This window comes from Hermetia illucens, chromosome 2 (assembly GCF_905115235.1).
Source record: "Hermetia illucens chromosome 2, iHerIll2.2.curated.20191125, whole genome shotgun sequence".
Lineage (NCBI taxonomy): Eukaryota > Metazoa > Arthropoda > Insecta > Diptera > Stratiomyidae > Hermetia > Hermetia illucens.
The window spans coordinates 1,877,231-1,893,270 of record NC_051850.1 but is presented as its reverse complement, the minus strand read 5'-3'; the positions used below and the strand labels follow the sequence as shown (position 1 = coordinate 1,893,270).

The 16,040-nt window shown below is 46.0% G+C and overlaps 2 protein-coding genes across 2 annotated transcripts in view; one reads left to right on the top strand and one right to left on the bottom strand.

Annotated features, from left to right (window-relative positions):
- The window catches only part of LOC119650189 (beta-1-syntrophin), a 259,314-nt gene that overhangs the window by 17,711 nt on the left and 225,563 nt on the right, over positions 1-16,040 (top strand). The gene's annotated exons all lie outside the window — the stretch shown is intronic.
- On the bottom strand, positions 275-14,672 carry LOC119650188 (high affinity cationic amino acid transporter 1-like). Its single transcript, XM_038052747.1, has 8 exons — positions 14,532-14,672; positions 7,081-7,460; positions 6,821-6,976; positions 6,654-6,758; positions 1,747-1,896; positions 1,027-1,644; positions 694-966; positions 275-634 (listed from the first exon to the last, which is right to left on the bottom strand). Exons 1-8 carry the CDS (start codon positions 14,630-14,632, stop codon positions 495-497), a joined length of 1,923 nt encoding a protein of 640 aa, XP_037908675.1. The 5' UTR covers positions 14,633-14,672; the 3' UTR covers positions 275-494.

The following is a 16,040-nucleotide window of genomic DNA, read 5'->3' as shown; positions in this document are numbered from 1 at the left end:
CATTGCATAAACGGGCGGCATGCTCAAGGATATCCTCCTCTGGGTTCCCGGCCGTAGGGATATAAAGGTGAATGAGCGGGCTGATGGATTGGTCAGACGGGGCTCTGCTCTTGGTAGTCCTTCGGCGTATATAGCCGGTGTCCCGCTGGTGACTGTGAAGAGTGGAATCCATTCGAACTGCTTAGCAGACGCGGACTTATTAGGCGCCTCGGAGCGGCCACTGATACCTACCTACTCCATGCTTTGAATCAATCTAAATTCAAAAAATAAAATCTGATGTTTTGAGGAGATTATGCAAAACTTCCCCTTTAATTTGTATATTTAAGCCTAAGGTTTTTATATACAGGTCAACTCAGATATATTTGAAAGTTTTGCTTTACATCTGTACTACTAGGATTCATCACGGACTTAACTAAAAACTCTATTCCTCGCAAATGGTGCGAGTTCGAGGCAATTTATCACAATCAGTATTGGTAGATACTCAGCAGTAACCCCTACATTATTGTTTCACTTATTGTAATGACAGGTACCCTTAGCGACGACCTCCGGACCACTCCATTCCCGTTCTGATGTTGACTCCTCCGTTTGCGTTCATTGCTATTCCAAACTCCATAGCAGAAGTATATGAGTAAGCCTAAGACATTGAAAGGATATTGAGTTCCGCTAAAGTATTTATAGTCAAAGGATACCAACCAATAATGATCCATACAAGGAATCGTATCCACGTAGAACTATCTAATTTGATTGTTAGATATAAGTTGATGAAGATGGAAGCTGCTGGTACCCAAGGCACGTATGGTGTTCGAAAGGCTAAATCCTTCCTTGATCGGGGTTGTCTTGAGATGAAAAAGGCCACCAGGAACATGATAACCCCGATGCCAATGGAAATATAGACCCAAACATTGTTATCAACCTGGTCTTCCACGTAAAAGTTTAAAATTACTCCAAGGGTAATGGATAACACGCCTGTCAAAAACAAGATAGTGGTAAACTTGCAATGATCCTGTTCGTTTCAGTTATGCTTACAGAATAGAGCGCATCCCCAGGTTGCAATGTTTGAACTGGCATCCGAGGCGATTCGAATGCTGTCGTAGTTGCAGAGTTTCTTGAAAAGGTTGTCGTTTATGTGATCCCAGTTAACCATCCTCCGGTGAACGCACTGTTCATCTATGCTATATCTAAGTATCATCACCGAGCACGAAACCATTGTATACGCCAAAAGGGTCCCGATCGACATCATATGGATCAACTGGGTCAAATCGAAAAACATCGCAATCAAGGATGTAATAAATCCAGTGAGCAGTGTTCCAAGAAAAGGTGTTTTATGTCGTTTATGTATCTTTCCCATGAATTTGAAGACAAGTCCATCTGCCGCCATGGCAAATATAACTCTGGGTAGCGGATACATTGAGCCTACCAGACTTGCGCAAAGCCCGAACGCAGCTCCGACCATAACAAAATATTCGCCAACAGTCCAGCCTTTTTGACGGAATATGTAGAGAAGTGGAGCGCTTGTATCCTCGTCATAGTATGGGATCATCATTGTTAGGATCATTGACATGAAAAGATACCCGAGGAAGATTATAGCCAGAGATATGCAGAATGCAAGTGGGATTGAACGGCGGGGATATTTGGCTTCTTCTCCTGGAAAAACGAAATATTAGGGGGACGAATTTTAAGGTACGCAATTTGTGGGGGTAGTTATAGATTTTTCCCAGATAATTTAAATAGCAAAAAGATACAAACCTGCAGTTCCTATTGCATCGAATCCAATGAAACCATAAAAACAGATGGCTGCTCCCCTCAAGACACCGGAGAATCCGTAAGGCATGAAGCCACCAACTCCAAATCCTGGCGGAATGCTTTCAGCTGGAAGCTGCCAATTACTAGAATTAACTGGAAAAATATTGTCCTTACTTTCTGTCCTTAATGTCTGTTACCCTCAGGGGTCGTTAGCGACTTTTAACGGGTCGCTTACGATACGGGGTATGACGTCCCCGAGGTGTCCGAGTAAGTAGTTCTGCCCCCTAGCTGGCAGGATACCTGCGTCCTAGGTATTAGCCTCGAGAAAGCTTCTCGGTGAAGAGCGAACCGCGAATGACCGGTACACGTCGAGACACACTGGGAGTCTCCGGACCCGTCGACAACTCTCTGTCGGCTTCGACGGGGTGATATGAGCGTAGCTCTGCCAAGGTGGTAATTGTGGCGTGTATCAGGAGCCAGCTCCTTCGGGACCCTGGTCGGGAAGTGTGCATTGAACCGGTGTTAGTAGACCACGTTGCCCCGAGCGAGCGCTGATCTGTCCGTGAATTCCGGGATCAGCTAAGCGTAGGTCAGGCCTCAGGGAACTGGGGTAGGGGCTGTGTCCCCGAGGGTATACCGGTACCTGACAATTGCAGTCCGCTCCCTTGCACAAGATGCGCTGGTTACTTTTTCATGGAGAATATTCATAGAAAAAAAACGACGAAACAACAGGCAAGGAGGAAGAGCTGAGTGTGGAGCACAAAAATGCGTCGTTCACCGCAGCGATCACCGAAAAACGCAACGAGGGCTGACATACCCGATGTGACACCGGGGCGCCCAAATAAAGAGGAAACCTTATCAAGTGGTGCGACTGACCGTGCGGAGATGGCAACTCCAATACCTTGCAGTGCCCCTGTTCTGGAAGTAAGCTCAGTCAGAATCGCTAGTCCTGAGCAAATAGATTTGGGCACAAATCGAGTGGAAGTGCATTCGACCGTCCTCGCTAGAGCCGAAGAGGAAAGGCTCATCGGAAAGTGCGCAGCAGTGGTGAAACGTATGCGGTCGGCAACGTTCCTTCAGAGGAATGCCAGCAAAGGCGTCAAAAACGGGCTGATGGAACTGGAGGAACTACTGGACCGCATTTCCTTTTATAGCCGAACGTGGAGAGCAGCAGAAGACGATTGTAGAGCAGAAACAGTCGCACTCCCTGCTGAGAATGCTGCTTGCGTCAAACAGACCGCAGATAGCCCTCTGCAAAGTGAACTGGGGAAAAAGCGGAAAGAGGATGACGTGCCTGAAGGAGACTTTATCGAAGTAGTCTCCAGAGCCCAAAAAAAGAAGGCGAACAAGGAAAAAAAGATTGTTTCTTTTTCTCCGTCACCAGAGACACGTCTGTCCAAAAACAAGGAGGCTGTCAACCAATAGTCAGGAGCGGAAAAAACGAGGAATCGAAGAAGGACTAGACCGTTACCTCTGCTCATTAAGCCGACGGAAGAGTTTTCGTCGAACTGGGCCCAAAGACGACCAACAAGAGCACGTTCTGCAAAGCGGTCAAGGGGCTATTGGGGGAGAAGGCTCTTGTTTCCAGCCTAGAACCCATGTGCTCTCTAGAAATACGGGAAAAGGTCGAAGTAGAGGAGGCGCTAAAGCGTGAATGTCGAGAGGTAACCAATGCCCGGGTAGGTATTACCTCTGTAAATGCTCGAGGCCAAAAGCTCGCCGTAGTGGAAGTCCCCGAGCAATATGCGAGGAAACTCCTTAACAGCGGGAGGATCAAAATCGGATGGGTAGTATGCAGGGTACGAATGCGGATAGTCCCCACCAAGTGCTACAGGCGTCTGGACTATGGACACACGTCAGCAGCTTGCAAGGGTCCGAACAGGAGGACAGCATGCCGGAGATGCGGCCAAGTGGGTCATCAAGCGAAGACTTGCAAGGAAAGCGAGAGTTGTATTCTCTGCAGGGATCGTGGCACGTCTGCCGAAAGCGTCGCACACACTGCGGGCTCGAGATGGTGTCCGATCTTCAGGGCGGAATTGGGGAGGGCTAGGGTGCGAACGCCATGATCCGCATTTTGTAAATTAACATGCACCGGAGTGCAACCGCTCACCAGTTGCTAACACAGTTCGCTGCGGAAGTAAATGCTGATCTAGTGCTGATTAGCGAGCAATACCGAAACAAGGACCCGTCCTCATGGTATCTTGATCGTGTTCTTGCCGAAGGCCGGGGGGACGGATTTGTTTGGATCCGGTGTTTAGGGATAACGTTTTTTAGCGTTTACCTGACGCCGAATGAGACAATGCCGGACTTTCGGCGCCGGCTTGGTGCTCTGGAAGACGCCGTTTCGAGCACAGAGGGACGAATCCTGGTTGGCGGTGATTTTAATGCCAGGGCTTTTGAATGGGGCATGCCTCAGTCAGACTCCAGAGGGAAACGGATTCTGGAAATGGCGGCGAGAACCGGGCTCGTAGTTTTAAACACCGGATCCACTCCAACGTTTCGGCGCCCAGGTTGTGAAGGAAGCATTCCTGACATGACTTTTGCGTCGGAATCTCTGGCATCATCGGTGGACGGGTGGCGAGTCCTAGAAGACTTCTCGGCTACCTGCCGGCGAGCACCAACACGACGTTCCCCCTGCGTGTGGAATATCGCGAGGGTGAACATCGGAAAGTTCGTCGAAGTTCTTGGAGCAGGTAGGGCCGCGCTGGGGGCACTCCGGGAGGTGGTAGTGTCGCAGCTGACACCGTCGTAAATTCAGTAGTGAATCTGATAACGACGGCGTGTGAGGCTTCCATGTCCTGGAGAGGCCCCAGGCGCGATAAGCCTTCTATGTACTGATGGACGGAGGAAGTTGCCGACCTACGGAAGGAGTGTCATAAGCTCCGCCGTTTGGCACAACGTTTGTACGCCAACGAGGAGGCATGTGCCATAAAGGCACAATATAGATCAGCAAAAAGGGGACTCCGCAGCGCTATCAATAAAAGCAAAGCTCGCGGCTGGGAGAATCTTGTTAATGAGGTGAATGAGGACCCGTGGGGAGTTGGCTATAAGCTTGTCACTCGGAAAATCGGGGCTCTGCGGAAGCCCTGCATACTGAGCACCGACCAGATTGACCGCATTGTGCGGGCATTGTTCCCCAGACACCCTGTACAGGTTGATGTAAATAGCGCGGAAAGCGTCGTGGATCGCCCCCTTTTCACAATGAGAGAGCTCGAAGAAGCGGTTCTCACTATGAAAAACAGGAAGGCGCCAGGTCCTGATGACATCCCGGCAGAAGTTTACAAACTGGTGTTCCGCCAACGGCCAGAATTGCTGCTTAAAGTGTTCAACGCGTGCATTTTTCTTTGTCGGAAAGTGGCCAGACTCACGTTGATCAGTAAGGGTAAAGGAGACCCGGAGCTCCCGTCTTCATACCGACCGCTGTGCATGCTTGACACGGTCGGAAAAGTGCTCGAGAAGCTCATCAGGGATAGACTCGCTGAAGCGATCCGTGCTGCCGGGGACTTATCCGCAAGGCAGTTCGGGTTTAGAATAGGGAAATCTACAGTGGATGCTGTTATGGAGGTCGTAGATGCGTTTAATCGAGCCAGGGCACACAGCCGCCGATCTCGACGGATAGTGATCCTCATAACGCTTGATGTCAGAGATGCCTTCATTTCCGTAAGATGAATAGATATGCTAGGCACACTAGTGAACTCCTTTCACGTGCCAAGCTATCTCTTGCGGGTATTGAGGGATTATCTGAAAGACCGCTCCCTGCTCTATGAGACGCTAGAGGGCCAGAGGAGGATGGAAATCACGTCGGGAGTAGCACAGGGATCCATCCTAGGGCCGGACCTCTGGAACGCGATTAAATACCTTGGTTTAATGCTCGACTCGAAGATGTGCTTCTTCGAGCAAATCAAAGCAGCAGCGGACAGGACTGCAGCTGGAGTCGCGGCCTTGAGTCGGCCATCTCGGACATTTCCTCATGGGAGCAACGCAGTCCGCTCTTCTCTATGGTGCGGAGGTATGGGCTGATGCCCTTGACAAGGAGGTGCATCGTAAACGGCTCGCTCAAGTGCAGAGGTGGGGAGCTTTGCGAGTGGCGTCTGTTTATCGCACCGTCTCCGAACCGGCTGTGATGGTGATTGCAGGAGTGATCTACGTTGCCCTCCTTGCCAAGGAGCACAAAGCTATCTATCGCCGTAAGGGCGAAAACTTAAGACAAGTATTTGCCCGTGAAGAACGTCAACGCATCCTTAGCGAGTGGCAACTTTTTTGGCAAAATGAGCCAAGGGGCAAGTGGACTGCGCGGCTCATCGACAAATTAGACCCATGGTTGAACAGAATGCACGGTGAGATTGATTACTTCCTTACCCAACTTCTAAGTGGGCATGGAGGTTTTCAGTCTTACCTGCACATGATTGGGAAGGCGCGATCTCCTGATTGTGTGTTCTGCAATGGAGTGGCGGATGACGCTGAACACACCTTTTTCTCTTGCGAGAGATGGGACGGCCTCCGCCAGCAGCTTTATGCAGACGCAAGGGAGCTCTCTCCAGACAACATTGTGCGAGAGATACTGAAGAGCGCTGGTAGCTGGAATCGTATTGCGCATTATGTTCGGGTTCTTCTTATTACGAAGAATATTGAACTCGACCGGCCGAGGGATCTGACGGTAAGGGGTTCCCTGAATCCCTCCAGTTGGTGAAAGGAATTCCGAGACTTGAAGGCTCCCAAAGCCGGGAGAGCGGGAGGGCTAGCCCGAAGTAATGTGTCAAACGGTTCCAGGCTAGTTCTCTGATGACAGAGAGGTGTTTAGTTGGTAGTCCGCCAGCGTGCTGTTGAGGGAGTCCAACACTCTGTGCGTAAACGCATTCACCTACCCTACTCCCTAAAAAAAAATGTCAGTTACAGGATTCATCTTATACCTTGAAAGGTTCCAGCCAAAATTATTCCTGCTATGATGGCCACATTGATCACAGTGAAAATGTTAGTGAAGAAGGATGATTCCCTTGCACCATACGCTATCGCAACTGTAAATTAACTAAATTTTAAATAATCGTTGAAATTGTCTAAAAATTATTTAAAAACTTGCTTGCGAAGACCATGGTAATCCCGAAAGCGAAAACATCTGGAAACTGACTTAGTCCTTGCACAGAAATAGGTACATATTCGGTGAAAAAATTTCTCATTGGATATCCTAGAATCGAATCTAGATATTCGCTGAATGATTTAGCAACGCTAGCTGCGCCTGGAGAAGGAGGAAATATTCTGATTAGACCATGGCGGAATAGGCACGACAAAATCTTTGGCTTGGTTAACTTTTAAGGATTTGAATCCAGGTGGGTTACTCACCTATCGAATATTCCAAAATCATATTCCATCCAATGAAGAACGCCATAAACTCGCCGATCGTCACATAACTATAGTTATAAGCTGATCCTGCCTTTGGAACCCGTGGTCCAATTTCGGCATAGCATAGTCCTGCGAATAAGGAAGCTGCACCGGCTATCAGGAAGCTTAGTGCTACCCCTGGCCCGGCAGTATTTTTGGCGACCTGTCCAGCTATCACGTAAATTCCAATTCCCAATGTGCTTCCAATCCCAAGAGTGGTCAAATCGAAGGTTGACAGAACCTTGGCTAGTCGCGACGGCGAGTGTTCATGGACTGATTTCCTGCGGGTCACGGCTTTGTAACCTTTGGCTATCCACTTGATAGCCGGAGCTCCCAATTGCCTAAAAGAAAAAGGTAAACTGGAATTAATTTAGTTCAAGGACAACCAAATGATCTGCGAGTGCGACATGTGATTTTCAAGAAAGTAGAATTTTTTGGGGTCTACCAAGTCAAGCAACCAAAAATATGGAAGTAATTTTTCAGCTTCTAAATTTGGAATTGGACGTAATGTCTCCCAAAATATTTCAAATAATTCATTATCGCATTCTATATGAGGCGCAAAGATGGTTTAATTGAATCTTAAATTGAAAAAAAAAAGATTTTTGTTGGAGATATAAAATTGGGCCATCTATTCCAGAGAAAGTGGGCCATCAAAATACGGTTTCGAATTGTTGTGCATATGACGAAAGCACGGATGAACTTGAGTTGGATTTATCAGCACTAGGTCCAACATAGTCGCTATTTGCTATTTTTGAGTCCTTTTCAGGGTCAATATTGAAATTTGATGATGGTATTGCGTAATATTGTTGGTGGAATGCGTATCCGGATGTAAAGTGGGTGTTTTGGAATGAATTTGTTGCAACAGTTCTGAGTTATATATCATACTATAAAAGGGAAATGCTGACGGACGAGGACAGCATCGATGCGGGGGGTCTGACAGGAATCGTTTAGGATTCGGTTGAAGATATATTTGCAATGGTCTTCATTCTTGTAGCTCTTGGAGCACTGGCGGATTGTCTTCCGTTTTCTCAGGTGGAGGCTCTCTATTTTTGGGACGGTGAACTATCGAACCAGAAGATGAAGCCAAAAGTAAAGAGAGGTCTGACAAGCTGTTTGTAACAGAACAGCCTAATTTTTTGGGGCGTTGGGGCGCTGTATTTTAGGACATACAAGGATCTGCAGGCTACCTTTTGCATGGTTCAGTGCCTTTGAAATATGGGATACGTGAGAGAGACGGGAGTTCATGATCACCCCTAGGTAGGTGACTTCGTTCACACTGGGAGTGGGCATGTCATCGATTTTGAGGAAAAGGACGGCAATTTCTCTCCTTATTTTTGGTGTGACCCTCATGTTGCCGCGAAACACAATTGTTTTACACTTTTGGGGATTAAGGGATGATTTCCAACGGGTGAAGCAGCTATAAAGCTTGTCCAAATAGGAATTCAAACGAGCTTCGCCGAGGAAAATATGTTCAGTGGATGTGTAAAGGATCAGGTAATCCGCTTATTGCAGAATTTTTATAGGATTGGGGTCAGGCCTCAGTTATGGTAGGTCAGCGGTGAACAGGGAAAACAAGGTGGCTGAAAGGAGTGAACCTTGGGGGAATGCCCGCTGGACACATGTATGGGGATGAAAGGTGCTGTTCAATGTTGACTTGGAATCATGTAGAAAGCTAAGGATTAGCTTACAGAGGTGTGGATGGAATTTGAGAACTTCAGGGAAATTCAGGGAAGTGAGACCGTATTGTCTTCTGGTCAATACCGAGAAGAATGTCCGTTTTAAAGACAAGAAACGCGTGCTAAACCGAGTGGTTAGGTTGGTTTGCGAACTGGAAGTCGGGAAGGGTGCAATTGAAGTCACAGTGCTCATCGATAATGGACTTAATGGTCCGCTCGAAGATCTTGGCCAAGGATGAAAGGATGAAGATGGGTCTGTAGCTATCGGGATTAAGACGATTTTCATTTTTTCGGGATGGAAGTTATACGGGGACTCTCCCAATCAGTGGGAAAGTAGGTGGTGAGGTGGCAGTGGTTGATAATTGAAGCAAGGAAGGTGGAAGTGCTTGGAATATTTTTTTTTAGGATTATGGATGGGATTTTGTCAGGACCCCGGCGATCCGTTTTGTGTAGTTTGGGTGAGGTCGAAAGAAGGGATCGATTGAAATCGGGAAATTGATTGGTGTGCTTGCAGGAAGTGCTTTGCAAGGGTGCTAGCATTTAGGTAGGATTGGGGTTTGTTGACTTGCTTTGCGTAGGCGAGGACAAGTTTTTCTGATTTCCCTGAACGTGCCAGGGTTCTATTCAATGTTGGAGACGCGTTTCTGGAGGTAGTCGGTATATAAGGTTAAAATTTGTTGGCGGATTGGCTGGTCAAGGTTGCGAACTTCTTCTCTGAGGTGAGCAGACTACGGAGAATATTTATTTCTAAATAGTCTCTGCCGAAGGGTCTTTTTGAAATTGATATCGAAGAGAATATCAAGTTGAGAGCATGACGGGATAGGACGGCGTCGATGCGGAAACCTTCGTTTTTGAAGGCGTTGGATTAGTGGCGCAGTATTCTGTGCTCTTGGCACCGGAGTTGTCCCATTTAGGGTCAAGAAATGTCGGACCTTGTTAGTGAGCGAATTGCGATGGGATTGACACTTGGTGAGGAAGTTGAGAACATGACGGGCAAAGGCGGCATCGATGCGGGAACCTTTGTTTTTGAAGGTATTGGAACAATGACGGAGTTGTGCTAAGAGTGCGAATTGCGTCGGAGTCGTTCTATTTAGGATCAAGAAATGCCAGACCAGATAACGAAGCTGAAGATGAGGAGGAGTCGGATACGCTGTTTGTAGCAAAACAGCTTAATTTTGTGGGGAGTTGTTATATTTGATGATAGGTCATAATCCGTATTAGTGATGTTGGATATGTGGGGCAGACGGGAGTTTACGTTTACCACAACTTCTTTGACGGTTGGGTGTTGTGGATTTTGAGAGATACAGTTCCAAGCGGATGTTTCTATGAAGCAGGACGGTTTCATATTTCTGGGAATTTAGTGATAATTTTTTTTGGCGAAGTATTTGTCAAGCTGGTCTAAATAAGAATTCAGGCGAGTTTCGCCTATTGAAATGTTTTTGGTGAAGATATAGAGGATCAGCTCGTTTGTGTATTGGAGGAGGAGGGGGAGGACTCGGTTGGATTTTGGATGGGATGATGGTTTGGGAGCCCGGCGGTTAACGAGAAACAGGACTGATCCTAATGGGATGGGGAGAGAAAGGACTGATCCTAATGGGATACCAGCAGAACATGAAGTTGAAGATTGAGTTGATGGCATCATAGTGCTTATCTATGTGTGATTTGATAACCCGCTTGACGATTTTTTGGGGAGGAAGATACAATCGAGATAGGCTCATTGCTATTGGGATTGAGAGGGTTTTTTTCTTGGGGCTCAGGACAATGCGGGCAGTCTTGCAATCTAGGGGAAGGTGGATGATAGAAGGAATGGTTCATAATTGAGGATAGGAGGACGGAAATGCTTGAGACGCATATCTTGAGGACGATCGAAGGGGTCGAGTCGGGCTGCCTTTTTATTTTTTTATGCGACGATTGAAGTTGCTACGGTATTCGGACTGACAAATTAGATGCGTGATATGTTTTCTCGGATTTCCGGGTCAGTGAGTGGTTTGTACAAGGGGGACGTGCTGGCTTGTTCATGTGGGAAGGACGAGTGTGAGAGGAAGCAAAAGTTGGAGAGAGAGTTAGAGATGAGGTTGCAGAGGATGGTGGGAAAGATGGGTGTAAGAGGAGGATGGAGACGGAGTCGTTGACCTCGATTTCAAAACACCGATCGTGGAGATGTGGAGATGGAGAGGTCATAAGTATACTTGAACGAAGAGGTGGGTTATTTGTATGTGGCTTCAACGCTTTCCGGGACGGTTGTGGAGTTGGTTGGGGTAGAGGGTCAGCAATCTCTCGCGGATTGACCTGGCTGGGGATCGGAGTTCATTTGAGAGGAGTCAGGATGGTGGAGAATATCTATTTCTGAGTAATCTAGGCTGGAGGATCTTCTCTTATTTATATCTTCCAGGATATCATTGGGAAAGATGATCAAATTGTTGTAATTGAGTGAACGGGTCGGGATCAATTCGTTGTATATTTTCTGAATTGATCCAGTGTATTGGTGAATTGTCAAGTCAATGGTATCGTTGGAGACTTGGCTGTCTCCGAAGACATGTATCGCGTCGGTACCGTCGGAGTCCACGGGAGCATTGTGGCCGATCTTGCGGCGTTTGCTGCGAGTCACGAGAGTGACACCCTTAGAGCGTATTCATCTCCGGCCGATTCGAATTATTTTTGTTCTATGTTATCTATTTAATTCCACCAAACTGAATTTTCGGGTGGCAACCTTGCACCTTTTTGTTTTTGGTAGCTTTCATTCGCCGACACACTCGCATACTTATATTTTGAATCTAGCCCTATGCTAGTATCCGGAAACTGTCTACGCGAATGTTCTCTCTCGCGATAGTTGAGGAGGTAGAGCGCCTCTTAATCTCGCTGCTCTAGGTTCGAATCCAGATCGTGGTGAGCATTTGTGTGTCTCGCTGTTATGAGCTCAATTACACAGCGTTAAGTGTGATGATAATGAAACTGGAGCACTGTCTCATCATAGACTGTGTGGATGCCCTACAACCCACAAAGGAGTGAAGAGGAAAAATTGTGCACCGTTCTGGTAGCGAAGTCAATTCGTCTGATTCATATTTACCTTTTCTTGGATTGTGCAAGTGGGGTTGAGAAGCTCCAATTAGGATTTAGTGCATGAAGGCATTGTGGAGCCTCTTCATCTCTATAATTATCTCCATCTTTGTTTTTAGTGTTTGTCTAATAGACGGGCCCAGAGAACATGACGGAGCAAATAATGCTGCGGTGGATTTTGGATTGTGTAACACCATGGCCGTGGCGAATGACTATCACATCTACCCGTGTTCGAAGGGCATCATGGGTTATGCCGGCAGGTACTCACGTTAAACCTCCAGGACCTTTAGTCTCAGTCATCAATAGGGCTCGGTCTAGTCCCATTTTCTGTCTTAACTATGGTGTTGTGACCCTGGTAGAGGAACTAGATGGCATTTTGCCAGCAACTTTTTGAACATGTGGTGGGGAAATATGGTCTTTGAAAAATATGGGATTAACAGAGACTTTTTTAGTGTTTAGTACTTGGCAGTACGGAAGGTGAGGTCAATCTAATTAGGTGCCCATTATTCGAATACCTGTTGGTCGAGTTTCGACTGATGAGCAATAATCGTTCCTACGACCCAGTTGATATTCAATTTTGAAGAATTATGTTACCAGAAGACGTAGCAGGTCCTGCCTCAAATGGAGCGATGGCGTCGGTCAGGACGCCAGGTAGTTTTTAGGGATATCGAATTGGTGAACCTCGACGCAAAACCCGGATATCCGGAGTTTGTTACTAAGGCAGGCCTAGACCGGATACCGGTTGTTCCACCGTTGACGATGATGGTGATGTTACCATTTGGAAGAGCACCAGAGAGTGTAGATAGCTCTGGACTCTCAATAAAAGTGCTGTGGATATTTGGCAGCAGATCATAGACCAGGGGGGCTAAATAATTGCTACGGGGGTGAAACGAGCATATTGTATTAAAATTGATTCTGAAAAGCGACTGTACTTGTTGACGGCATGTCATCGATGCACTTCGGCCTTATACAGTCTTCAAGATGTAGACAAGTGTGCCGACCAGATAATTGTTAACGTGCTGATAAGAAGGAGGAAGTGGAAGTCTATAAGTCGCAGTATAAGATAAAAGTGTTAGATGATAAGTCATAAATGAGGGCTCTGATATGTGGCATAGCTCACTTTTGTAGTAAATCTTACGAATATGGCAAACTAGATAGTGTTGGAGAGTCAAGGATCCATCCATTTAGCATGTCAGGTTGCTGTCTATGGCCGATCAAGTTTCTTGGCACCATGACCAGCAACAAATTCTATTTCAATTAATTTTTTTGTTCATGGTACAACCACATACAATTCAAGCTTTTATTTAGTTTTTCCTTGTAAGAGGCACATGCACTCTGATAACAATAAGCTTCGCCTGAAAAATTGTTTAAAAACAATAGCATTCCAAAAATAGACATTGATATATTTGTTTGTATGAAATCAGTTCAGGCGGGGCTCTATTTGGGATTGTTGGCATTTTAGCTGAGATTTTGCATTATTGTGTAAGTTTGGAATTTTCCAATATTTCAATGTTTTGAGTTTAATTTATTCTTTGTGATATCTTTGGCTACTGCGTTTATGGTTTTTGAATGATTATTTTGAATTAATTGATTTGATTTTGGGATCTTCCTAGTTTTTGTTTGGGATGTCTATGTCTACAAACTAGAAGCAGTGGGAATGATCTTCATCGGGGCTGCAACTAAAGAAGTGCCTTAAGGGTCGGAGCACTAACCTTCGTAACGGAAGGTCGCGATTCAAACCTTACTGGTAAGAGAGGGGATTGAATAATAAATATCAACTGGCTATCAGTCAACCTGAGTAGAATCAGAATAATAATCCCTGACAAGCGCAATGGTGATCACATTGCTTCCTAGTATATCGCAATAGTCTTAAGGGGGTCATCCCTTGTGCCGGATCCGCGGAATCGAATTTTTTTTTTGTTGGCATCAGTTGTATCTAGATATAGTGTAGAATCTATGGGTAAAGCGATTTTTTAATATTCGGAGTCGTTTCGAAATTATAGTGTTGAACACGTGATAAGTCACACGCCAGATTTATGTCGATCGCCGTAATAGGTAGGTGTATAAATTGCTCTGTATTTCATTAATAAACTACGCGATCGGGCTGGAAAAATTACTCCGCATGCTCAAGATATTAATAAATCTATGGTGAAAAATTCGTATTTGTATCTTTATCCAGTTTTCCACAAAACATTTCTAAAAAAAGCCAAAAAAAACGACCTTCACACGGGATGACCCCCTTAAAACACGTCCAGGTTCATAGTGAAATTTTTCCGTTATTGAATCTCATGACCGAAAAACTACAACAATTTCCGGGATATAGCCAAAAGTAACTTTTTTCAAAACAATGCAAGTATTGAAAGATATATTTTCTTTGGTGGACTCTATTGTCCCAGCGCAGCGTACTGCAAACTGCATGACTTTCCACTACTCCTTTGTATGTTAAGGGCGGGGGTTAGTTCGTAAACTTTCGCTTATCCTTTTGGCACAACTTTCTTCTTTAGAATTTTCTGAATCACCCACGATATTTATACACACATACGTATCTTTTTTACAAGATAAAACCTTGCGGATCACATGGTTAAAAACGCACTTTTCACCAATTTCTGTAATCATATCTTATAGATTCCACAGAAGTCGGATAGTTAAGTACTCGAAATATCTGGATACTACCCTTACATTTTATTACACTGTGAATTATCTACTTCCGGTCGACTTAGCCAATTAGGAAATTTGAATAATCGTGAGCAACTTAAAACAGAAGATTCAATCACGGCCATTCACTTAAAACTCTATTAGGGGACTACGAAGGCTACCCATGATGGGTTTTTCTAACAAAGCTTTATTGATAATTCCGATATAATTATTGCGCTTATATCATATCTTTGGCTTCCACAATCATTTTATAACAATTAGAGTGAAGTGTCAGCCAGTGCAGAAAAAAACACAGATAACCCCTTCCTAATGGTAATAATTTTGTTATTAATCTTAATCTTAATTGTCTGATACGTTTCCACTAATGGCAGCCAGGTAACCTTTTCATTTTGGCAATTAAGATTTTAACAATGAAAATTAGACAGGTGACATCCGAGTCCGAAATTGATTAGGGTATGGCGATAGCAGTTTGGAGGTAAGAGCAGAAAAGACTAATAAAGCTGGACTATGCGGTTGCGCCGTCTGATTGGGCTGTTTCTACACATGGTGGATATTATTATTATTCTGTTAAGGGAAAGTCGCACCACGTCCTTGAAGAACTATTGTGCCCCTTTTACTGGTTTATAGTGTACCTATTAATCATAGTATCTCAAGCAGGAGTATAACCATTAGGAATTTTAGTATGTTCCCTACTTCCAGATCTTTCAGCTTTGCATCTGGTATTAAGTGTTCTCCCAGATGTATCGACCTACTTTGCACAAGTGCCGGACACTGTCCCAGGACGTGCATAGAGGTTTCGTCCTCCTCCTCACAAAACCTGCAGGCAGTGTCCGTAGATATCCCCAGCTTCCCCAGGTGATAGTTCAGCCGACAATGACCAGTGAGGGCGACGTGGTCTGATCATGCTTCAGGTTAAAGTTGCATAATTCGGCAAGTCCTCACACAACCTCCGCGGGGTGGCCGCTGGAAACTGTCTTCGGGCGGGCCAAGAGTGTGTAGGGCCGGGCTGGGAGTAGGCCCATCCAACTGACGAGGATCTGCTTGTCTGCTGGTCATGTGTTAGGGGCAAGTAGATCTGGCGGGGGGATGGACGAAAGCAACAGCCCGGGGATCATCCTCCCTGCACCGGAGAAGGTGCTAATAGGAACCCGAGCCAAGGTGGAACAATGGGGAGCTTGGTCTTTAGTATGCGAACTCTGAATACCTTGGGCACCTTCAGTTTCAAATAAAACCCTTACCCTGGTGTCCGGGCCAGCCAGGGTGGACATTCTTCCCGGACTACTCGTGGGACCAAGACATGGACTCAATTAACAAAAAAACTAAAACGACTATAGAAGAGGAGGAGATGATGCCAGGCGCATCATCGGAGGACGAGCTGCTGGCCTCCAGCCAGGAGACAGTGGCCGTCGAGAGCACTACACTCGGTGCCAGTCGTAGCACCGTTGTGCTGAAACCAACCGCAAGGACCTCCCGGAGCGAGGCGTCAGACGGACTAGTGGCTTCCAGCCTAGAACCCACTGCCGTCAAGCTGGG

Bases quoted from the DNA above. Each gene is read 5' to 3' on its own strand.
- LOC119650188 (XM_038052747.1), bottom strand. From the start codon at position 14,632: ATGGCCGTGATTGAATCTTCTGTTTTAAGTTGCTCACGATTATTCAAA. The intron at 7,461-14,531 runs GTAAGGGTAGTA...TTTTTCTTTTAG, and splicing joins AATTCACAGTGTAATAAAAT to GCAATTGGGAGCTCCGGCTA. The intron at 967-1,026 runs GTAAGCATAACT...TGTTTTTGACAG, and splicing joins CTGGGGATGCGCTCTATTCT to GCGTGTTATCCATTACCCTT.